This window comes from Doryrhamphus excisus, chromosome 7 (assembly GCF_030265055.1).
Source record: "Doryrhamphus excisus isolate RoL2022-K1 chromosome 7, RoL_Dexc_1.0, whole genome shotgun sequence".
In the NCBI taxonomy this organism is placed as follows: domain Eukaryota; kingdom Metazoa; phylum Chordata; class Actinopteri; order Syngnathiformes; family Syngnathidae; genus Doryrhamphus; species Doryrhamphus excisus.
The window spans coordinates 8707563-8733345 of NC_080472.1; the positions used below are offsets into that span (position 1 = coordinate 8707563).

Sequence of the window (25783 nt, forward strand, 5' to 3'; positions counted from 1 at the left end):
ACTGATTGTAAAAGTACCAGATGGAGGGGTAGGATTTAATAAGCTTTGCTTCTTCCTACTCCTTTTGGACATGTGGAACTGATTATGGGATGCACTCAATTGTAATCTGATGCATGTTCAAATGAAATTAAACCATTACCATAAATAAATCAACAATTTATAACCACATACAAAAGTAGAAAAATTTGGTCCCGTTAAGGACACCAACATTCATATGGAAATATACAAACATTATATAAATATTATATTCCAGCCTCTTTCTGCTTTGAATACATAAGCTATGCTAACATAACACACACACACTTGTTTGTTGTCAGCTAACGACAGCTACAATTTGACTATGCTTAGTTATTAGCGTTAGCTACGGGTGTTACTTGGGTGGGCGTCACGAAATCTCGCGAGATGAAAACATGACAGGATTAAAAGATTCGTTGAGAATAAAACTGTCTCATTTTCCTCGTCTCTCTCGCCTCCACCTTGGCGCGTTTGTTCCATTGAACAACTGCATGAGTGGAGTGAGCCCTTTTATTAGTCATGCAGTCTCTTTGTCTTGGTGGTTGGAGACGGGGCCACTAGCATACACACAGAGGGCAGAAGAGCGTAACCTTGTGGGGAGCAATCAAGGTACTGTAGTACAAATTAGTAGATTGAAATACAGTAAATCGTCTGGTCTCGTTCTTGTAGATCCAATTCCGTGTTTCGTGACACCCCTGAGATTTTAGCCAGTCCTGAAACAGCATGAATGTAAATTATTAGCCAGTTAGCTTCATAATTCTGAAAAATAAGGACGTTTAGATTTGAGGCCAGTATTGGTAACATGCCCACTATCACTATCACGCCCACTATCACTATCACGCCCACTATCACCACCAGTGATGGTGTTCTTATATTTTTTAGTTGGAAAAAAATGAGCCGGTTGCAAGCGGTCCCTTTAAGACAGGGGTGCTCATTAAGTCGATCGCGAGCTACCGGTCGATCGCGGAGGTGGTACTGGTCGATCGCTGGTCGATCGCGGCGTGACATTAAAAAAATATCATCCCAGCATCAATGCCGTCACTTGATTGATATACAGGGCAGCCATTCAGATGACAACTGAATGTTGCCCTTCGGGCGACCAATCAAATCAAACAACGTCTCTAAGTGCAGCAGAACTTACGATGTCAGCCTATCATCCATCGCCGTTACTTGATTGACATACAGGACAACCAATCAGATGACAACTGAATTTTGACCTCTAGGTCACCGCTCATGCGTAAACAACGATGCAAAGTGCTAAGCTAGTCGGCGAATTGCGAGATTTTAAGCCCTCGCTAAAGTTTATGGTCACTAAAATGAGTGAAGGAGCTGGACCAAGTAAAAAGGCAAAAACTGGACCAAGTAAAAAGGCAAAAAACATATCACTTCCATACGGATATGGAATATTATACGGATATTATGATACGGATATTATCCATGACTGATAAACATTTGGAAGTGTGCTTGAGGCTGGCTATCAGCAGCTACTGTCCGGACTATGCATCCCTGGCTGGTTCAATTCAGTGCAAGTCATCAAAGTAAACTCAGGTAATTACAAAAAATGTTAATAGTTAATTATGTGTGTTTTGCAATATTGGCTCATTTGGTTATGTAAGGTACATCAACATACATTGTACGTACAAATAATCCTCAATACATTTGAAAATAAATAGATGTTTTGCATTTTTGTAGTGGGTAGATCATTTTCACTCGGTCATTTTAAAAGTAGCTCGCATGCTGAAAAAGTGTGAGCACCCCTGCTTTAAGAGCTTAAAAAAGGTGTGATTTGGCGTACAGTGTGTGTTTAATTCCGAGAATGAAATTAATGCACTTTTTTACACCCTTGTCTCCCTCTCCTCTCTCTTTCTCTCACTCTAAACTTTCCTCTCCCGCTCTCCAATTGGACAACCTATTCACCCCTTTTTCCCCCCCACTTTATGGTTTTCAAGAAGCGCCGTTAACCTGGCCGTGTTAAAACTCAATGAGCAGGGCCTCTTGGACAAATTGAAAAACAAGTGGTGGTACGACAAAGGAGAGTGTGGCAGCGGAGGCGGTGGCGAGAAGGTTAGCCGCTATGTCGCTACACCCGGGTAGCAACACTGATGATGATGATGATGATGATGTTGTTGTTGCTGGCCAACGGGCGCATCTGCCGGGTCGAACAAAGAATGGGGACTAAGAAACGGAATTGGATTTGACGTGGGAAACAATGTCGTAAGAAAAAGGTCCCGGCAGTATGCGACTGTTCCAGATCAGCGATGCAGCCGGGGCCCCACGTGTACACGTCTGTTAGCGCCGCCGCCTTGGCTTAGTTAGCGGTTAGCATTAGCAGCGAGCAAAGAGACATGTAGCACAAGTGGGGCCCCTTCCTGGCAGCAGCGCCGACTTGAGGTTTGCCCCCTTTCATCGGGGCTTCTTATGATTGAATAACATAAAATAACATGTCCTATGATGTTATTTATGTTATTTCCCCCTCCTACCCCTCCCCCTTTACCCCTTTGGTTTGAAGAACGCCTGTAAACCTTGCCGTATTGAAACTGAGCGAAGCGGGAGTCTTAGACAAACTGAAAAACAAATGGTGGTACGATAAAGGGGAGTGTGGACCCAAGGACTCAGGAAGTAAGGTCAGTCTCCACCAGCCCGGGAGCCCACCATGTTTTGTTTTTTTTTGTCTTTGTGCACACAATACTGTTGTGTCTCTTCTAGACTTAGACGAGCATCAGGGCAAAGCCTGTTTTTGTTTTGGGGGCATGACAGAAAGAAGGCATGGCACAGCGCTAGCAGATGAAGGAAGCAAACTTGTCACTTAGCAAGGCACCAGGGCATGCTCGGACCTTTACTGCACATGCATGGATGTCACTCAAAAAAGAATGAGAGTGCATGACAGGCAGGCCAATTGTTGCCATCAAGGCAATCAGCTGGTAAAGGTCAGACAAGGTCATCGGTAGGACAAAGTCAACGACATGCAAGGTCGTGTCAAAGACTAATGTGCTTCTTAAAACAGGACTCAAAGTTTGACCCTAAACATTGAGGTAGAAGGACTAGGTTTAGGTTTTCAAAATGGTCTTAGCGCCTCAAATCAGGGTTGGGGTTTAAACCACACTTAGGGTTGTAAAACTGGGGTTTCAAATCAGATTTAGGGTTTTAAAAACTGGGGCTTGGGTTACAAACCGGGGTCAGGGTTTCCAATGAGGGATTCAAACCAGAATTGGAGTTTTAAACCAGAGTTCCAAATCTAATTTTAAATTTCAAACTGGGGTTTCAAACCAGATTTAGGGTTTTAAAAACTGGGGCTTGGGTTACAAACCGGGGTCAGGGTTTCAGAAAAGGGATTCAAACCAGAATTGGGGTTTTAATCTAGAGTTCCAAATCTAAGTTTAAATTACAAACTAGGGTTTCAAACCAGAGCTTGTGTTACAAACTAAGGGTTTGGGTTACAAAACAGGGTTAGGGTTTCAGGCTAGGATTTATTTTTTTGACTATATTTTTAAACCAGGTTTAGGGTTGCAAATTAGGGGTTCAAACCAGCCCCTTTAAATGTGCAGGGCCCTGGGTCCAAACCGGGGTTTCAACCTAAGTTTTCAAACCAGGTTTTGGGTTTCAAACAAGATTTAGGGTTTTAAAAATTGGGGTTTCAAGCCAGGGCTTGGGGTACAAAGTGGGGTTAGGGTTTCAGACGAGGGATTCAAACCAGAATTGGGGTTTTAATCTAGAGTTCCAAATCTAAGTTTAAATTACAAACTGGGGTTTCAAACCAGAGCTTGTGTTACAAACTAAGGGTTTGGGTTACAAAACAGGATTAGGGTTTCAGGCCAGGATTTATTTTTTGACTATATTTTCAAAACAGACTTCAAGTTACCAACTACAGTCTGGTTACAAAGTCCGGGCCCAGACTTTGGGTTACAAACTAGATTTTTAAACCAGGTTTGGGGTTCCAAACTAGGGGTTCAAACCAGACCCTTTAAATGTGCAGGGCCCTGGTTCTAAATAGGGATTCACACCAGGTTTGGGGTTTCAACCTAAGTTTTCAAACCAGATTTAGGGTTTTAAAAACTGGGATTTCAAACCAGGGCTTGGGTTACAAACGGGGGTTAGGTTTTCAGACGAGGGATTCAAACCAGAAATGGGGTTTTAAACTAGAGTTCCAAACCTAAGTTTGAGTTACAAAGTAAGTAGGGTTTCAAACCAGGTTTTGTGTTCCAAACTAGGGTTTCAAACCAGGCTTGGGATTTCAACCTAAGTTTTCAAACCAGGTTTTGGGTTTCAAACTAGGGTTTCAAACCAGATTTAAGGTTTTAAAAACTGGGGTTTCAAATCGGGGTTAGGGTTTCAGACGAGTGATTCAAACCATAATTGGGGTTTTAAACTAGAGTTCCAAACCTAAGTTTGAGTTACAAAGTAGGGTTTCAAACCAGAGCCTGCATTACAAACTAGGGTTTCAAACGAGGTTTGGGGTTTCAACCTAAGTGTTCAAACCAGGTTTTGGGTTCCAAACTAGGGTTTCAAACCAGAGTTAGGGTTTGAAACTTTTCAAACCAGACTTTTGATAAAAAACAACCAGTGGGGTTTCAAACCAGGGTTTGAGTTTCAGATTAGGGATTCAAACCAAGGTGAGGATTTTAGACTTGCCTGTTTTTTAAACCAGGGATAGGATTTCAGACTAGGATGTCATACGATAGGTAGGGTTTCATATAAGGGATTCAAACCAGGGTTAAACCACACTTGCATTCATTTTGTCCCCGGAGTGGGGTACACATTCCTGCCAATGACTACATTGGTGGTAAACTGGTGTGAAGTACGTGTAAACGGTGTGGGGTCGCCTACCAGTGCGCAAAGAGATTATGTTATATGTTACGCTTAATGAACTGCTGTCCTTGAACTCGCCATGCATATCAAAGCGTGTCTCATTCACATGAATGGGTTAACATTTCACACACCTCTTGGAATTATCAGCTAATTTCAGTAGCATCATTCATTCATTCATTCATTCATTTTCTACCGCTTATCCTCACGAGGGTGGCGGGGGTGCTGGAGCCTATCCCAGCTGTCTTCGGGCGAGAGGCGGGGTACACCCTGGACTGGTGGCCAGCCAATCACAGGGCACATATAGACAAACAACCATTCACACTCACATTCATACCTATGGACAATTTGGAGTGGCCAATTAACCTAGCATGTTTTTGGAATGTGGGAGGAAACCGGAGTACCCGGAGAAAACCCACGCATGCACGGGGAGAACATGCAAACTCCACACATACTCCACATCCGGATTGAACCCGGGTCTCCTAGCTGTGAGGTCTGCGCACTAACCACTCATCCGCCGTGCAGCCCTTCAGTAGCCTCGTCCTTTTAAATTTTTGTTAAGTGATCATAATGCCAAAAGTGATGAAACTACCCCCCCAGGAATTGGGTACCAAGTGCGTCATTTATGCATAAACACAACCAAAGCAGTTTTCCTGCCATAAATCCCTAAATAAAGGACAGGCGTTGCCAAGGGGAATTGCAGCACAATGCGGAGGCAAAACGTGTGCAAGTGTTCTCATGGCTTTAGGGTTTCAGTTGGGGTTAAGGTGGCAAATTAAAATGTAGTAAAATGACTTTTGCACAGCAAATATCTTCCAAAAGGTAACTCCACATCAGAACAATAACCAGTTGAAATATTAATCATCATTTCTCACAGGAAATAGATGTTTGCCATTAACTGTATGTATTGACTGTACTAATGTTGGGGGGGGGGCTTTAATGTCATGCAAGGTTAATTATGAAGCGATGCCTCTTAGTTTTTCTTTTCTGTTGGAAGGTTTTCCTTGCCTCTGTCGCCAAAGTTCTTGCCATGCTAGTGTAGAAAGGTTAGGTTTCACTTGTAATACAAGAAAATAGGCATTTTTTTATTATTTAAAGGTTTATGTTAGAAATATTTGCAGTGTTGGGGGCGTTAGACTTTCTCTGTGTGTATGATGTTTGTTGCTAGCATGGCTACACAAAGGCTAGAGTGTGAAGAAGTGTGTTTCTGTGTGTGTGTGTGTGTGTTGTGTACCTAAATGTGGACCGTGCCACTAACCGTTGCTCACTGCGACTTCCGGTGTGCCTCTCGCCCATCCTCACAGGACAAATCGTCACAGGCCCTCAGTCTGAGCAACGTGGCGGGGGTCTTCTACATCCTGGTGGGGGGCCTGGGCCTGGCCATGCTGGTGGCCCTCATCGAGTTCTGCTACAAGTCCCGCAACGAGGCCAAGAGAATGAAGGTGGAGCCCCGATACCACCGCACCTGCCTGTCAGACAGCCCCCACCCCGAGAGCCCCACCCCTAGTAGGCCCAGCGTCCCCGACTTAGCCCATCTTAGCGAGGTTTTCAATGGCTGTGATGAAGCTGATAAGATGTAGTCCGGCTTCTCATAGAAGACCCCCCCCCCCCCACTACTGTTCTAACTCCCCTCAAGGCCACTTGTAAGTGAAACCTGCTCGCTCATCGTGCCCCCACGCTAGCTCTGCTATGCTAACCGTGACTGTGATGACCCGTGGCTTCCTCCACCGTGTGCTCGTGTCAAAGTCTTTGTCCATGAGACAGGAAGACGTCCTCGGATAGATCTAAAACCCATTTGCCCGCCCAAATGGAAAATCCATATTTCATCGTAACAGAGGGTCTATATATATATATATTTTTTTTTTTTTAAGTCTTCAAGGTTAAAGTGATGAAGTGGTTATTGGCAAGGCAGCATCATTAGCGCATATTGACAAATTCTACTACCTTTTTACAAATAGGAACGTCACCAAAGATAAGGGAAGGTCACGTTTATGTCCTTAGTCCTCATTTTTGTCCCCCGTGGTTTTGTGTCCCCCCATCAGCGCTTCAAAATGCTCCATTAGCTTCACTGTCGCTAAGTCAGCTGCACACTTCTGTCTGTATGTATGTAGTGTCCCGAGTGACGTGTACTGTTGCTTTAGCCCCTCGCTATGGCCCTTATGCAGTACTGCTCACGGCCACTGGGGGTGTGCATGAGCTCCTTAAGTGTTTGCCTCCTTTCTGATTTTTGTCTCGTTTTTCAAACTTCAATGATTCAGATCATCAAACAAATGAAAATATTAGTCAACGACAACACAACTGAACACTAAATGGTTTTTAAATGAAACGTTTTATTTTGAAGGGAGAAAATAAATCCAAAACTGAATGGCCTTGTGTGAAAAAGTGATTGCCCCCTAAAGCTGATAGCTGGTTGGGCCCCCCTAAGCAGCCACAGCATCTCAAAAGGAGTCAGGTCAGGACTTTGACTAGTCTTCATTTGGTTTTTCTTCAGCCATTCAGAGGTGGACTTGCTGGTGAGTTTTGGATCATTGTCCTGCTGCAGAACCCAAGTTGGTTCCAGCTTGAGGTCACCAACAGATGGCCGCACATTCTCCTCCAAGACAGCAGAATTCATGCTTCCATGATGACAGCAAGTCCTCCGGGTCCTGAAGCAGCAAAACAGCCCCAGACTCCTGTTGTTGTGGTTGTGGTGTCTTTTGTGACTTTCCTGGATGCATTTTCGCTGCGCTCTTGGGGTCATTTTGGTTGGCCGGCCACTCCTGGGAAGGTTCGCCACTGTTCCATGTTTTCGCCGTTGGTGGATAATGGCTCACGCCGTGGTTTGCTAGAGTCCCACAGCTTTAGAAATGTCTTTATCGCCTTTTCCACGCTGATAGAGCTCAATTAATCTTGGTTATATTTAACAGTGGGGGCAGCCACTTTTTCCACACAGGGCCATGTAGGTTGGATTTTTTTTCTCCCTTAATAATAAAAAGTTTAATTTAAAACTGCATGTGTTCAGTTGTGTTGTCATTGACTAATATTTAAAATTCTTTGATAATCTAAAACATATAAAGTGTGACAAAAATATAGAAATGAGGAAGGGGGCAAAGCCTTTTTCACAGCGCTCTGTGTCCCTGACATTATCTTGTATTTAAAGCAATACGGACAGCAGATTGGGGTTTTAGATGTTACTTTCTTAGATGTCTTTGACGCCATGTTTAGAGTTAATCACTGATAAAGATTTCCTCCTCAAAGAATTTGACTTTTACTGCACAGAGACTCAAGTCAGCTATGGCGGTGATATGCTGCCGCCTGTTGGTCAACTCTAATCATGACAAGCTTTTCACCAAAACAGAGTTGGTTTACCGATAACCACACCTCAACCTTTGTTTAGAGTCCAAGACTTGAAGGAAAAATGACACCAAATTAGGTTTGGATCTTTAGATGACCATTTTTACCATAGTGGTCAAAATTGGTGGTTAAATACACAATACCAGATACTAGATCAATAAATAAATACTAGGTATCAGACTTATGTTACATAGTAGAACTAATAATAAAAAAGAGGAGCCGTAGGCAGCACTTGGGACACCCCTGGTCTAGTGTTTAAGGTGATGATGCCCACGACCAACCTGAAGAACACTGAAACACCAATCTGCACTAATTTAGTTTTCTGTGAATGGCTTTGGTCAATGTTGTTAAAAAAAATAATAATAATTTGTCTCTTCTTTTTTGGGGGGTTTAAAGCTCACGTTCACGGAAGCTATGAGGAACAAAGCCCGCCTGTCCATCACAGGCAGCGTGGGTGAAAACGGACGAGTGCTGACGCCCGACTGCCCCAAGGCCGTGCACGCCGGGCCACCCCTCCGCCAGAGCTCGGGCCTCGCCCTGGTCTCCGCCGAGCTGCCATGAAAGCCAAAGACCTCTCAAGTGCCTTAGTCCGAGCGCAAAAACCGGGAAAGGGAACAGCAGGCTTGGCGCACTAACCCCACCCAACCCCCCCACCACCACCCCCCAAACCCTGACCACCACTCGACCAGCCGGCGAGGCGAAAACACTGAGGTGTTTTTCCTTTTTTTTAAGAAAGACTTGCAACTGTGAGGAGAATATCATCGTTTCTGATCATGTATGACCTGAAAACAGAAAAACTGCTTTGCTGAACTGTGGATCCTCCCCAAGAGGAGACGTTCCACGGACTCTCGATATCAACAAGTGGGATGAAAACATTTGTATCCATACTACAAAGTCTATTGATATTGAATCTATATAATATAAAGACATAAGTACATATGTATATTGAGTAGCTGTACATAGGGACGACTGTGCTTGCTCATTTTTAAACAAAGATTGTCTAGTGGCCACTTCTTCTTTTCTAATGGCAATAATATTTCAACATCTACGTATTCTACCACGAAGGAACATTTCCAAAATGTAGCAGCCTCATACAAAATAATTGACCCATTTCTACCATGAATGTCGACAGGCTCCGCCTCCTTCCGCAACCCACTGTGTTTCAAAACTGTGGTCCGAATAGAAGTATTTTTTTTCCATTCTTTGCTCTATTTTTTCTACAAGACAAGTATTAAGCGAGTAGATATTTTAGTTTGGGCGTAACAAACGCAAACAACGGCCATTTTCTCTTCAATGTTGTCGGAATATTTCTGTACGTATTTGTGTGCGTGTCCAACGACTGACTCTACTGTCCTTACGCGGGAACACTGTGGACACGCCATCATCGCTACACTCCGAATGTCCCGGAATTTGAAAAAAAAAACGTGCAAGAGGACGTCACAGTTTTTAAGAGCGGTGATGGTGGTGATGGCCTTTTTTTTCTCCTGTCCATCTTCAAAATTCTAAAAGTACCACAGCGTCTAAGGGTTTTAAATTGTACATTTTTATTTTGAGGTTGTTTTTTTAAAGTAAAAAATCATTTCAAGTTGACCGTTTTGTGTCATTCCTGGACTTTTGAGGCCAATATTGTCTACTCAGAGGTAAACAATACGGTTCAAAGGTTATTTCCTCTGGACACTTTGATACAGTATACGGTATTGGATTTCCTATATTATAAGATGCTAAAAACATGTCAATATATGCTTGCTGGGGGGTGTCCAAAGTGCAGCTGTTTTATTGCATTATAAAAATACAATTTAACAAAAAAACTTAACTTAAAAACCCACAAAGAATAAAGTCAATATTCAGACAAAAAGGTGCAATCTAACAAGATTTTTTTCTTTTTTTGCAGGATTAATTTAGTATAAGGGAAAATGTTGTTAAAAGTTACAATTAGGGATGTCCAATATTGGCCTTTTTGCTGAAAACCGATATGCCAATAACATTCAATTCTCAATTTCTGATACCGATAACCAATATCACATTTGTATACTGATATCGGGCCGATAATTATCGGTACCCATAATTATCGGACATCCTTAAATATAATATGTAAATAGTCCAAATATTATGAGGAAAAATGTACAAGTTGAAATAGCTAGGCAAAGTCCAAATGGGAAATGCTGGTGTAATTTTACAAGAATAAAGTCAACATAAGAGGGAAAAAAAGTCATATTCTAACAATAAAAAAAGTTGATATTTTACAAGAAAAAAACTTGCTAAACTACAGGAAAAAATATTGTGACGACAAATATGTCAATTTAGTAACAAAGCTGAAATATTAAAGAAAAGTTACTTTTTAAGTTGTAATATAAGACACTAAATGTGTAATTGTTTTATTTTTTATTGTGAAAAATATTAAATATAAAACAAATATAAAAATATGAGGATAAAGTCATGAATTATGGGAACAAATTCATAATATTACAACAAAAAATTTAAAGAGGTTGAAGCCATAATGTCTGTAATTTTACTAGTAATTTTACTAGAATAACGTAAAAATACTGAGAAAAAGTTGTATTCTGAAAAGATAAAATAACACTAATGTTAAGAGGAAAAATCAGGTCATTTTAATAGCATTTTAAAAGTCGTAATATAAGAAAAAAAATGTATGTGTAATTTTTTTTATAAAATTGGGGAAGTTGGGGAAAAGTTATAATACGGCAACAGTCAAACATTTATGGGTATGAAGTCATAATGTCTAAAAACAAATATACAATGAGAAAGAATAGTTGGGGAAAAAAAAACTGCCAAAATTGAAAAAACAGCTTTACGAGAATAAAGTAAAAATATTAGCGAGAAAAGTTGGATTCTCAAAAGTCGCAGGTTAAATATAATATTGTTTTAGTAGCATAAAGATTCTTAAAAGCCATAAGATTACAAAAATCTATTTGTAATTTTTGCAAAATTAGAATATAGCAATAAAGTCAAAATATTACAAGAAAAACGTGTATATGGTGAAAGAGTTTGGAAAAAAAAAGAAGAAAAAAACAGGCCGGAATAAAGTCAAAATAGTACAAGGAAAAGTCTAGTCTACAATATGAATGATCATGTAAGGAACACAGATTAAAAATATATTAACCCTGAGAGATATGATGCTTTTTGAGAAATTAATATATATATATAAATATATATATACATGAATGTATTTTTGAGTTGAGTCATTTTCTCTAAAATGAAAGCATACATACTTGTCTTGAAAGATGCTTTCCCTGGGACACGGCATTTGGTCATTACGGTAATAGCGTCATATTGTTTCTTCATTGGACACCTTGGCTTTCTGTTAATAGAGTAAAAGCAGAGTTGAAACGTGGGAAGTGTGCAGCATGTTTACAGTGCAACATACATGACGAGGCAGCGTCACGTCAGAAAAGCAGAGGAGTCAAGTGTTGCCATCCTACCAAATGTCCCAATGGAGTGTTTGTGGAGAAACGTGTGGATGGCTGTGACTCAAGTGTACTACAAAGTTCTACATGAGCTGGGAGAAGACAACATCTCCGACGGTCCCCACGTTTTGCTCCCAGGCGTCTTCACGGACGACCTGAAACGACTCTTTAACAGTTGGACAACCGGCCAATACACGCAGAGGAAGTTTTTAACACCAAACCAGTTTTGGGTTTGGGGTCACATGGAAACCCCCACCAACGAGGCACACAATCTTAAACAGGTAACAAATGCAAAACTTTGTTTTTTTTTCACAATAAGCATTTAGACACAAAATAGTAACCTTGGCTAATTGAAATCATCTGTTCAAAAGTGTATTGATTGTACGGAAGCATTAGTGAGCATTGTTGTGCACTCACTTTTTATTTTTATGTGACCACAATCATAATTTTACTCCAATATTATTTTTACCACTTCTGTTTGTCCGCTCAATTTTATACAATTTACTCCCTCTTACTTTTGATACTAAAGTGACGCCGCAGGCTCCACTTTGACCGACGAGCATCCCAAAACCAACAGCAAACTAACCTGGCTGCCCACCCAGACCAATTAATCTCAGTTATGTTTTGTTTTGTTTTAATGGAAGGGGGGCAATCGCTTTTTCATACAAGGCAGTTTTGTTAAAAACCGAATTGTGTTCAGTCATGTTATTGACTAATATTTATATTTGTTTGATGATCTGAAATATTTAAGTGTGAAAAACACAAAAAAAATCAGGAAAGGGGCAAACAAAATTGTACATTGTATGTTGACTTAAGTGGTAATATTTAGTAATATTTTAGTGGACATACACGGGTTCCACTGCACACTAACGGCAAGGGCCGCACCCTTAGATTCAGAGATGTACAGACACACTCAAAGTGATTGAAACCTTTCCTTAATAAAACCAACAATAACATCTTTAAGTAGCTGACCATAATAGGTCCCCATTGCTGAAACACTTTCAATGGGGACTGTTGAATCATTTGGAGTGTCATCTGAAAACATCCCGACTTAAGTCGACTTTCAAAGGCATAGCAACACCGCCCCCTAGTGACCACACGCATATTGCTTCAGTTTGAAGTTTTTAATGTTAATTCCATGCTGTGTTTTCAGTAAGAAGAATACAGATGGTACTTGTGGCTCCGGTGACATCCAGTAGTACAAATCAGATTCACGTAACACACACCAACCAGGAGGAGGAAGAGGAGGAGATGACGAGTCGGCAAAGAGAAGATGAGGAGGAAACCGGGAAAGGGAGGGGCGGTTAAGTATACTCCATTTCCCAAACTGGGGTTGGGTTTTTTTGTTGTTTTTTTTTTTTTACTGTTCGTGCCCATGCAAAAACTGCATTGTTTAACAATCAAAATCACTCACGCTCTCACTCACACACACACACACACACACACACACACACACACACACACACACACACGCCCCAGGCATACACACACAACCTTACTAACTAGCTAGCTAGCTATCTGCCACCGTTAGCCATTAATTAGCAGTTCGGACAGGAAGAGCGGAGGTCAGAGAGCGGCGACATTCTGCTGTTTGTCGTTTTCCAACAAAAAAATAAAACAAAACAATAGTAGCTGTTGGATTTCGAAAGAGGGCACTTGAGTTGTTCCTAAAAAGCTTCGACGCTTCCCTTTTCCCCACGTAACATAACGCAGCGTTCAAAGACACACACTAACGTAGGACAGTGTGTGTTACAGAAACAGGCGAGCGGACTTGGCAACAACATGAAGCAGAATTTGTCAAAGAAAAATCTTTTAAAAATGTAACAAAAAGACCTTAAAGGGTACAATCTTGCAAAGAAACAGCTTTGGAAAACAACAATGAAGAGATTAGGGGTGGTAGGATGTGTGTGCATACGAGGAGGTGGGGGGGGGGGGAGAAATGGAGGAAGAGGAGGAAAGTAGAAGACGAAGGATGGAAAGTGGGAGAAGAGAAAGGAGGGAAAAGATTGCGACGAGGCGTTCGGGTCTCACTTGGCCTCCTCCTCCACTTCCGGCGGCGGAGCATCTGTGTTCTGGTCGTCACCTGGGAAGAAGAGACAAGCGTCACACACCAACATTGCCGACACGCTCACTAACAAGCTGCGGTGTAAGCTGCTGTGTGTGCGATTCGGTCTTTGTAACGTCAGACAGGATGTGACGTGAAGAAGCTTACGTTCAAAAGCTTGCGCTACAAAGTGACAAGACTCGTTCGCTGGCTAATGGACAGTGCTCAACTTATTTTTACACTTGTGTGAGCGTTTAGAACAGGGGTCAGCAACCCACAGTTCTTCAGCCTCCTTGTTGCCACGCTCCGCAAGACATGAAAGACGTCAGAGTGTGCTACCTCTGCAGGTAAGCTACCTATGACCATGAATATGTCCCTAAAAAAACACAACAGAAAATGAAGACATGATTACCGTATTTTCTGGACTAGAAGTCGCACAAGGCCAAAAATGCATAATTAGGTAGAAAAAACATACATAAGTCGCACTTGAGTATAAATTGCATTTTTTGTGAGTAATTTAATTTACTACTACTACTTGACCAAAACAGACATTATGTCATCTTGGAAGGCAAGATGGCGGGGGCATTTGTGTTCTGTCGTTCTCCGTTATCTTTGTAAGCTAACGTCTACTGTTTAAATATTGATATTGTTAAGAAGTAGGCGATATTGGTGTGAAAGCCCAGAGTGCCCTCTTGTGGCTGTCTGTGAAATTATATATATTTTGGTAATGGTAATATTTCATTTGAACATGCATCAGATTACAATTGAGTGCATCCCAAAATCAGTTCACAGTTCCACATGTCCAAAAGGAGTAGGAAGAAGCAAATCAGTAATCAGTTACATTTGTTCACTTCCTGCTTTCCTAATATAATTTAAGTTTTTTTGTTTGTTTCTTTATCTTATAATTTTTCTTTATTTTTTTATTTTTTCACATACCGAAGTAGGAGGTGATATTAGCATCCAATGCCATAATGGGTACCATAGTAAGTGTCAATATAGTGATATATATAGCACATCATGACTGGTTCAAGACTCTTCATCCTTGTATTTAGCAAACATCAACTGCTTGTATTGTTTCTTGAATTGGCTCATCGTTGTGCATTGTTTGAGGTCCTTACTCAATCCATTCCATAGTTTGATTCCACATACTGAAATGCTATGGCTAGCATAACGTAGTCCTAGCATAGAAGTGTTTCAAATGTACTTCTTCCCTGAGATCATATTTCTCCTCTCTTGTAGAGAAGTATTGGATGACATGTTTAGCTAATTGCTTATTTTTAGCCTTATGCATTATTTTAGATGTTTGAAGATGAACTATATCAGCAAGTTGAAGTATTAGTAAGTCTTTCATTTATAAGTTGCTCTGGAGTATAAGTCGCAGGAACAGCCAACCTATGAAAAAAAGTGACACTTATAGTCCTGGAAAATATGGTTAATTTGTGTCAACGCCAGACTGCTGGGGAGTAGCAGTGATCAACACCAGGAGGTGTCAACATGCTGTGCTCTGCGCAATAAGAATAATAGGAATAAGTTGTACAAAGCACGGTAAGTTGGACTGCAACTGTACTTGCTGTGAGCTAATGCTTTGGAGAACTAGCGTACAATGCTATACTTCTGCGGAAAGACTCACGATGCAGCGAACATTCACACAGGAGCTGCTGTCTGCTACTGTCTGCACTGCCAGCCTGCAGTTAGCACTCGGCTAACAGTGAGCTCCGCACCACGTCTTTTGAATGAATGCCTTTTATTTATATTTTTGTTCATTTAGCCATTTTATGCTTCATTATGGCCATGAATATATACAATTGGTTTCATGTACCACATTCAACCACAAAATAGCAATTAATAAATATTAGAAAAACAGTGATAGAGTGAGGCTATAATGTTCACACCGCGATGTCGCAAGGGTGGGCTGTATTTGTATTTTTCATATGGGAAGAAATTGTTGACTACTTGACACGCTTTGTAGTGATTGAGGTTGCAGTGTTACTGGTGGAAGGCTGACAAGATGTCATGGAGTAGGTGGAGCCATTCAAGTGATAAGAAGTGAGAGTCCAGCAGGAATAAGAACGCACGGCATGCATGATGCTAGTGCGCTAGCAACATTTCCTTGGCTAAGGAATCATGTTGCACAGCACAGCAAGCACGCTTGTGTTGTGTGAGTCATGTGACACCGTTAAAATCATGCTTCAAAGACAGCAGGAGGAATTGTTCTCCTCTCGGCAGGAGGCGCAGGTTAGTGAAGGTGGCAAGGAGGTGAGTGAAGGCTACAAGGAGGCGAGGAAAGGCTTGCAGGAGGATTTCAAAGAGGAGGTAAGGACAGACTTACAAAATAAGCATTTATTAAGGAGGGAGCAAGAATGAGATGGCGTGTCCTTTTAAGAATCTACGAGGAAGAGATGACAGGTTAGAAGGGGGGGGGCGGAGGCTCGAGGGAAGACAGGAAGTGGTCCAGAGACGCAGAGAGGAGAGTAAAGAAGAAGAAGGTCTTACAGTCTCCTTGCACGTCTGAGGTCCAAAGTGTCAAGTTGTCACGTAGCAGCTGCATGATGAGAGTGGAGTCCTTGTAGCTCTCCTCGCTCAGGGTGTCCAGTTCGGCGATGGCACTGTCGAACGCCTCCTTCGCCAACCTGCACCGCTACATTTAGTCACACACGGCATCTTTAAAGAAAAGGACGGCGGGATGAGCAAGTCGGCTACCTGCAGGCGCGGTCCGGCGAGTTGAGGATTTCGTAGTAGAAAACAGAGAAGTTAAGGGCCAGTCCGAGGCGGATGGGGTGTGTGGGCGGAAGCTCGATCAAAGCGATGTCGCTGGCGGCCTTGTACGCCACCAGGCTGTTCTCTGCCGCTTCCTTCCTGTCGTTGCCCGTGGCGAACTCCGCCAGGTACCTGTGGTAGTCTCCCTTCCTGTATGGAGGCCAACAACACAGATTAGCCAGTTGGTCTTGGTCCTCAAGACTCCAGATGCCTCAAGCTTGTGCTCTCACATGCTATAGCGTAAACAAGTTTTCAAACCCTTTTGAATCAATGTCAGGGGTGTCCAAAAGTGTGGCCGGAAAAATTAGGTTGGGGAAAAAGTTTTATTGTGGGAATAAAGTCAAAATATTATGAGAATAAAGTCATAATAATATGAAGACAATTTCAGAAGATTAAGAATGTTGAAATATTTGTTTTAAATAGCAAAAAATGGGGAGCAGAGATCAAGGTTGAAAGTAATAAAAGTGTGTTTCACCTACATGACGAAGCTAAGATGATTCTTGAAATATTCTTAGTAGGGTTGGGCGATATGGACCTTAGCGTATATTTTTGGGATGTATCACATTCATTCATTTTCTACTGCTTATCCTCACACGGGTCGCAGGGCACATATAGACAAACAACCATTCACACTGGATCCCATCCCATCCCATCCCATCCCATCCCATCCCATCCACACACACACACACACATACACATACATATATACACATACATACATACATATATATATACATACATACATATACATACATACATATACATACATACACATATATATACACACACACACATATACACACATATATATAATATATATATATAAAATAGATAACGCCCAACCCTACTACTTAGCATCCATCCATCCATTTTCTATTCCGCTTATCCACACTTGGGCTGCGGGCATGGAGCCCATTCAGGCTGTCTGTACATCCTGGACTGGTCGCCAGCCAATCACAGTTACCAATTAGCCTAACATGCATGTTTTTGGAATGTGGGAGGAAACCGGAGTACCTGGAGAAAACCCTTTGCACGCACGGGGAGAACATGCAAACTCTACACAGAGATGCCCGAGCAGGGAATCGAACCCAGGGCTCCTAGCTGTGTGGGAGCACCGCTAACCACTCACCTACCTCGTTCTACCACTACCTCTTTGCATACCTTGACAAAAGATCAAAGTGGCAAAGGTGCATCCTTTCATTTTTCACTATGCGGCCTAAGCTGGAGACCCCTGATGTAATCCCTAATTCACTTTGGAGAGCGTTCCAAGTCTCAGAAATGTGAGCAAAGATTGGGCCTTTCTAGGAGCGTCACGGGTGTTCAATCATTGAAGCAAGCGTACATTTTGTAGTAGAAAACCTTGGACTCTCCTGTGGTTGAGGATGTGATGAGGTGATTGTCCAGTACATCCAGAATGTCGCTGCAAATGGATTTCAGCTCTTTCTCCACCTGCAGACACACAAGCAGGACGTCAGAGGCCAAGTGCTGCAACACCCATTTGGATGCACTTGCTGGCAACTTAACAAATCACAACCCTATGAAAACTTAAGTTTATTAAGTTTGTGTCTGTGCAAAAGTGAACCTCAACAGAGAAGAATCTTAAAACTCTGGTCTGACCAGCTTTCGGTAATCTCGATACAGCGACAGCTTTTCTTCGCCCGCTTTGCTTTCTTCCTTCTGTTCCAGGCTGCTGATTATCCTCCAGGAGGCCCGCCGCGCGCCGATCACGTTCTTGTACGCCACCGACAGGAGGTTCCTCTCCTCCACCGACAGCTCCAAGTCCAGACTCGCTACTTTCTTCATCGACTCCACCATTTCTGTAGGGGGAAGGGGCAACAAGGCCTGATCAGGTACATTGTGTGGCATGAGCTCCTCTTACACAGCGTGTGCAGTCACTGTCAACAATGCATGTATAAATGGCGGGACAGGAGTACAAACTGCTCTTTCTGTCATTTCTCCAGAGTATGTTCTATCAGATGCTGGGGTCGATAGGGTCATTCGTGTAAGTATCAGGTTGTGGGATGGCGTGGTATGAAACAACCAATCAGGCCAGCAATATCCCTTCGCTCTGTCATTAATTGGAGTAAATGCAAAAACATTTACTTCTTTATGCAAGTGGGGTATATTTTTAGCCACAGTGTGTTGGCAGCTAGGCCTAATATAGCAAGCTTGGAGATGCTCAGTGAAGCATCTAAAACCCGACATTACTCACCACCGACATGGGGGTCGGATGAGAAACTGCAGTGGGAGTTAGGGTTAGGTTTAAGGTTAACCCATTCCCGCTTCATGTGCATGATGAAGTTGGTCGTATTACACTTCCCCACTACTGCGCCTCCATTAGAAACTTGGGCATGAGAAGTTTTGCACTCAGCTGCAACATCACTTTTCTGCCACACGGCTGACATTATTCCTGCTCCTTTGTTAGCGTGCTAGCAAAGGCGGTTGTTGTGATCACAAGGGCCCTCGTCGCACCCTGCTGGGAGAAGAGCTATCCTTTGAGTGATAACAGCCGGTAATGGTCATATTACTAAGCAGCACCAAAACCTGACACACATCTCCCTTCGGTCACTCTAATGGTCTTATTTGAATTCCAGTATATTTTTACCAGTGAAGAAAACAGCCATGACGAGGACTGTGACTGAGCATGACTGATTAGTTATGTTGGTGTGAACTGGCCACTACTGCGCTTGACACGAGGAGGCAAACAAAGAAGAATTACTATTGTCCAACGATGCCTACTACAGACGGGCGGAGTTTGGAATTGTTGGAGTGCCAATATCGATGATTTGAGACTTGGGCCAATATAGTTTCTTTTGGCTGATATCAGCCTGATATCAGAAGTCAATATCAGATTTGAATATTCCTAAGAGACACAAATTGCGTTATTTTTATGTGAATGTGTACACCTAAGAACAAATTGATTTGCTTAAATATGCACATTTTCTTAAAATACTATGCCAAAGTCAACCACAAAACAGCCTTTTATTGTTTGAAAAACTATGAGCAAGTGAGGAATCGATGTTCGATCCTCGACGTAGCAAGGCAAGCATTGAGGAATCGAACATCAGCATCTAAAAGTGGGATTGATGCAGTTTAAATCCAGCTGAAGCGCTAACATTTTGCTTTGAATAAAAACCAATGGGACTAGCATAAATTGCTACATGAAGTAATTCACTGCTGGGGAGCAGATTCTACATGCATCACTGTGATCTTGCAAAGTGCAGAAGGTGTTCAACGTTTTTTTGCCAACGTCAGTAGTTCATTAATGGAGTGCCTGGTGCGCTGCCCAAATTCCTCAGATGCGCATGCTGGCGATCTACGGACGACAGTGTAAAAGTCGGGATGATACTGGGATGCCAGCCAGGACCTGAGCGGATTTAACTTTCATGCTTTCAAGGTGATTCACTGCAATGTGATGGGAAGACTGAAGTTATTAAATGTGATGAAAACATCTGACAACATCTCATTCTTATTTTTTTTCCTTTTTCGTAACAAAATCAAAGTTCTTTAAATAGAGGGTGATCAAAGACATTAAAATACGGGGCTAGCCACCATTTTCATGTCAAAAGGTCCAAGTATTTTATCATTTCAGCTTCTCATCTACACAGAGATGGCATTCTGGGTGACCTGAAATGGTATTTTTTGAAAATCTGAAAACTCCAGCTTGTCGTTTTTCATCTAGACACCCGAAACAAAAACAATGATGGTCACCGACCAACCGCCGTCACATGACGAGAAGTGAACTTTGACAACAACTTTGACAACAAGCCAACGTAATATCAGAATATATCTGACAGACATGACTCACCCCATCAACATTCTCCTGATATTGTGCCATCTATATGCCATAGATCACGAGCGCATGTACCAATAACACTACAAATCCCAGAAGGCTTTGCTCCTGCACCAGCACAGAACGGCAGAATAATTCCACTTCACCACAAAAAAGGCCAAACGAAAGATGTTTGTCTTGTGTGAGGAGCCAACTGGCTGTAGCAAGAGAACATACCACAAGACACTCTGAAACAAAACACCGTGAGAAGTCCAAGGGCCTGGATGGAACGCACAAGCTCCAGAAGGTAGGGATGAAAAGATGCCTGGTTTCCCGACAGACTATGTTCATGAAAGCAAAATCCAAAAGTGAAGCTGCTGCTGTAAAAGCGAGCTGAAATTGCAAAGGAGATTGTCAAAAAGTGCAAGGTCAAAGTTTGCGACATTGTGTGTCCAAATAAAAGCCAAGAATTTTTAAATGCGAGCCTGAGCAGAAACACAGTGGAAGAGCGTGCATGTGAGCTTGCCACCGATCTCCACGAACAACTAATATTTTAACATTTATGATATTTTATCGCATATTCCCTTGCTGTGGATGAGAGCAGCTGACCATCATCCGTGGAGTGGACTCAAGCCTGTGTTACAGAAGAACTCTTGGGATTAAAATCAATGCATGGCACAACCATGCATTGAAGAGGTATCCAAATGTGTCTATGAAGTGGTGCGCCCGCAAGAGTGCGGATTCGGTGGGCAAGATTCGGGAGAAGATGCAGAACATGCAGGGGAGCTTACAGTTTATCACTGCACCATACACCAGGAAGTGTTATGTGGCAAAGCCCTGCAAATGGAACCCGTTATGAGCACCGTAACACGAGTTGACTTATAGGAGACAAAGGTTTGAATTGCTGGCAGTTCAAGTCTTCTCTGGAGGAGTTTGATTCGGAACACAGAGACGTGCCCTATCAGAGCGAGGTGACACGACTAAGCCCAGGAAAGGTACTGAGCAGATGTTTTCAGCTATGTGAGGAAGTCAGTTTATGGAAGACAACGGAGCTGAGGGATAAAAGGTTTCTGTGTGAGCTGGCATTTATGTGAGACATTGTGAGCCATCTCGATGTGCTTAGCCTGCAGCTTGGGGGCGGGGCCACATCACCACAGACATGCACGCTGCATTGAGGGCCTGTGGAAGACTCTGATGCTGCAATGAAACTGAGGACATCTTTCCTACTGTACTGCATAGTGCTGAAAAAAATAAACATACTAATTGTCGAGTTTACCAACCTTGAAACCCAGAAACATAGATTTGAACTGCGTAATAATCCGTTAGCAGTTGACGTGGAAAGCGCACCAACCAACCTCCAGATGGAGCTCATTAGCTAATTGAACTTCGGTGTCGTGACATCAAATCTAAGTATGACTGTTGGTGCTGCAGTTGCTTCCTCCACGACACAACGCCCCAACTACGTAACCAAGCTGCTCAAATGATCTCAATGTTTGGCAGCACCGATCCAAGTGGTCTTCAGTGAAGATGAACAAAAACCACACAGGAGTCGACTCACTGATGAACACCTTCACTGCAACTCAGGGCCTGCCCCCTGGTATCTGGCATAGACCAGTGTTCAGAGTAAATCAGAGTGTAGCACATTGAGCTTGAATTTGTTATCTTTATGCATATTTTTTCTACCTAAAAGCATGGACTGTTATAGTTGAAGTGGGATTTGTGTTGCACTAAATTATTTATGGTTGTTAAAAAATATATATTTGCAACTTGAAATGCTACAGAGAAATCATTTATTTTATTTAGATAAATGAATACTGTTTATTTCAAATTTAATTCCTCGTGTGTTTGTATTATCAAGCCTGAGTTGTTCCAGATTCTTTGTTTGATTCCTGTTCCTGTTGTTTGACTAAACAATGTTTCCATATGATGGAGTTAAACATTATTGGGTACCGCCAATTTTTTTTTTTTTTATAGTTTGGCCCACTGTGAAATTAACCGACACCAGGGCCATAACTCACAAAAATAATTCCAAGTCTCCCAAGTCTACATGAGCCCTGGAAAGCGGACTTATGTGCATGCGTTATTTCTTCTAAAAACAATGTTAGGAGTGTTCCAATGCAGCCTACATTTACAAACTGAAAAAGGGGGCGACAAGAAAGCTAAATTCGAGCAACAACTACTCTTCCGAGCATGCCAATACCCTGTGTTGTGTACAGCTTGAGGCTCATTGTTCAGTCATTGTGGATTCAAGTTAAAAGGGAACTATCCACAATTCCCCGCATTGGCATTGAAGACGTTGTAAATACATGTGCTAGGCTGCATTATTGACGCCGCCCAATACCAAAACATGACTCTGCAACAAAATGGACAGTAAAAACACTCCAGCACATCAAACCACACTGTTATCATCCTCTCCCTCCAGGATGACCCGATGTTGAGGCAGTATTGATTTTGTGTTCTGTACAGTGTTCTGAGTCCATATTCATTTTGGATCGATAAATGGGTATATTACAGTGAGATTGGGAGTGCACCTCCCTCATTTTTTGGCCACTGAGACAGTCCGTGGGCTCCTGCCATATAGGTGTACACACCTATACATTTCTACCGAGGGCAACAACCAAAAACATGAAAAGATGTTAAGAGATAGAGAATATTAAACGTCTGAATGAGTCATGATTTCCCTCCAAACAAATAAATACATATATATATATGGGGTGCTGCAATCCATCCGCTACAGATCGGTATCGGCCACTATCAGTGAAAGACGGTATCGATATCGGCAGATACTTGCTTTAAAACACTAATCCCGTCTGCCGCTCCCCTCAACCCCCACTGCAGCATTCAGAACAAGCATGTTGGCCGTGTGTGGGACTTCCAGTCTTTGTGAGAGTGCTATAAGTTCAGCACCCGGCAAAACATGCCTCAAAAATGTCTCCCAGGAGTGGCGCTTTAAAAAGTTTAGATTGGTGCAGCATTTGGGACCAAACACTATATAAAGCCCCGGTCCCAACCCGCTGTACTTGCAAGTGTGATCAACATTTGGGGATGAGTACCGCCTCACTCAGGATTTGGGAGTGCTATGTAGCAGTTTTAGTGTAAGAGAAACTTTTGTTGTGTGCAGGGCTGCGTCGGACTCCAGATGACGAGTGAGAGTTTGCGGCACCCTTGAAACAGGCATTGTGCACACTGATGCTGTATCGCCTTCCTGGGCACAGAAGAGGGAGTCGACTGCATCTTCGTTTCAAAAGGCAGCGGATGTGGTTTGAGGGGGCCAGCAGAGGCGGTCAAACCTGCTTTTCATTCAGGTTTTCAGTTAACATGAGAAGTCTAGAAATAAATTGTGAAAATTGTGAGTTGTGGATACCAGCATTATGTTCATGTTCTGGTAAAACAAGCAAATTGGGTTTGTTTGGCTTGAAATAAGCTAAGACAATAAATGTTACAGAAATGTGTAGCTTGACCATTGTCATTGTGTAAAAGTAGCTCTCACAAGAAAAAAACCTGGTGACCCCTATTATCGCGAGTAATACATTTAAAACATTTACACGGCATGTATGGGATTTCACTTATTAAACTTATTATTTTTCATTTATTAAACAGTTTGGACAGTTCTGCTTCAAATGCTGTTTTTCCACAATAATCTATGATGACCAAGCCAACCTTCAAACAAAACTAGGTTCTTGTCCACATGAGTATTTTGAAAAATTGTTGTTTTGAATCCAGAAGCCCTTAATAGTTATATATTTTTTGTGGCAGTCGGGGCTGACTGGGGGGTGGGGGTATCAACAACGTTAGCATGACAATTTAGCAATGCAGAACATGCAGTGGCGCTTTTAAATCATCTGCACACAAGCATTTTGTAAAATTGTACCGACTGGATATTTGGGCCCTGCGGGCATGTGTTCTATTATAAAGGCACTAAAACAACCAGCAACCTTTCATCAATGAGCCAACCCCCTCCGGCGTTAACTAGCATCGTGATGCTAGCTAAAAAGCATGCAGAGCGGCTAGCTTGTTGGAACACAAGCAACGTCGTATTGACTTAAATTCGCATTTTGAATGGAACGCCAGATGCAAGGCAAGCAAGGTTATGCATCATTTTATCAAACTGTACCCATATTTGATTTGGCGATTTTCAGCTTTGACCCCCACCCCTCCCTGAGAAACCACTTGATGAGGGGCGGCACGTCAACGGTGTTGTGTTTCGCCTACTAAAAGCACATTTTAGCGGATCAAATCAGACTAAGCGGATTATTATGATGTCTGTGGAGTGCGGGTCTTGTTTGAGTGGGTGTGGAGGTTTGCACCAAGGAGTTTGTGATGCAAACTTCGGCGTGACATGGATGAAGAAAGGCTGGCTGCCAGCTAAGTTGGCTAGTTAGCAAGCGGCTAGAAATGTTAGCAGACAGTTTATAACATTTTGAATATTACATACACAATATAAACAATTCTCGAGAGAGTGCGCGTTTAAATAAAGAGCACAATTGATTGGTTTGAGGGGAAACCATGACTCATTCGGATGTTTAATATTCCATCCGAGCCGACAGACCTCCGCCATTTTGTTTCCAAAGCACCAACAAGATCCATGTGAACGGTGTTACCTGCGCGGGGAACCGGGGAAGGGAAGCTGGTGGTCGGCATTGCTGCCTCGAATGTAACCTGGGTCGTCAAACCTACCGTCGTATCTCTCCGCTTGTTCGGCGAGCTTAGCCTGATACACTGAGTCTTCTCGTTCCGCCATGGTGCTCGGCTAGCAGTGGGGGGGAGAGAGACAGCGACGGAGAGAAAAGGGGACTCTATCGGCCACACTGGTGGTGGGTCTACAGCAACAACAGCACCACAGAAGCCGCCCCGGCAGCGCTGGCGTAAATATGGCGTCGACGTCGCATCCGGGAACCTGACGCCGCGTCTCCACCCTCCACACTTTGACCACACTTTGACCACACTCCATACAGATGAGCCCGCCATACGTTTTTAAAATGGTAATGGTTTCTTTTTTTTCAAACTTGTATACAAACTACAACGGAATACATCACATCATTCAAATCAGTTTCACATGTCCAAAAGCAGTAGGAAGAAGCATATATTTTTTAATCCCACCCACTCATTCATTTCACATCTGTTGCATTACATCCTTTCACTTCCGGTATTCCACACGTGATTTTAAATACATAGAAAAGTGAAAATAAATGTGAAAATATAGTGATGTAACACATTTTAAAACAATTTTTCACAATCAAAATACATGTCAATCATATTTAATAATCGATGTAATAATAAATATATAACAGAGATCAAAAACAAAACATCAACTGCATAGTTTCTTGAATTCGCTCATCTTAGTGCATTAAGTTCCTTACTCAATCTGTTGCATCATTTGATTGCACATACTGAAATGTTGTGTTTAGCGTTGTTCTGTATAAAACTGTTTCAAGTTTAGTTTTTCCCTTTGATCATACTTTTCCTTTCTTGCAGAAAGGTATTATGACATTTTTGGGTGATTGAGGCCATTGGGTTTATACATTAATTTAGCTGTTTTACTAAATCACAGCGTTGTGATGGTTGTGATTTTAGAAATAAGGGATTTGTTGCATTGTTGCAACTGTGTACTTAAAGGGGACCAATTATGCTTTT

The 25783-nt window shown here is 42.3% G+C and overlaps 2 protein-coding genes across 4 annotated transcripts in view; one reads left to right on the plus strand and one right to left on the minus strand.

Annotated features, from left to right (window-relative positions):
- The window catches only part of gria4b (glutamate receptor, ionotropic, AMPA 4b), a 134202-nt gene extending 124461 nt beyond the window's left edge, over positions 1-9741 (plus strand). For 2 of the 3 annotated variants that reach the window (XM_058078022.1, XM_058078024.1), the window contains exons 14-16: positions 1965-2079; positions 6123-6260; positions 8548-9741. In XM_058078022.1, coding sequence (XP_057934005.1) covers positions 1965-2079; positions 6123-6260; positions 8548-8712 — 418 coding nt within the window. In that variant the 3' untranslated portion in view covers positions 8713-9741. Of the gene's footprint in view, positions 1-1964; positions 2080-2524; positions 2640-6122; positions 6261-8547 lie in introns of all 3 variants that reach the window. The other variant, XM_058078026.1, reaches the window with a different exon arrangement.
- LOC131132420 (14-3-3 protein epsilon-like) lies at positions 9455-25065 on the minus strand. Its single transcript, XM_058078027.1, has 6 exons — positions 24827-25065; positions 17995-18194; positions 17720-17826; positions 16321-16527; positions 16114-16250; positions 9455-13659 (listed from the first exon to the last, which is right to left on the minus strand). The coding sequence occupies exons 1-6, from the start codon at positions 24888-24890 to the stop codon at positions 13604-13606; spliced, it is 771 nt and encodes a 256-aa protein (XP_057934010.1). The 5' UTR covers positions 24891-25065; the 3' UTR covers positions 9455-13603.
- Between the last annotated feature and the right edge of the window lie 718 nt (positions 25066-25783).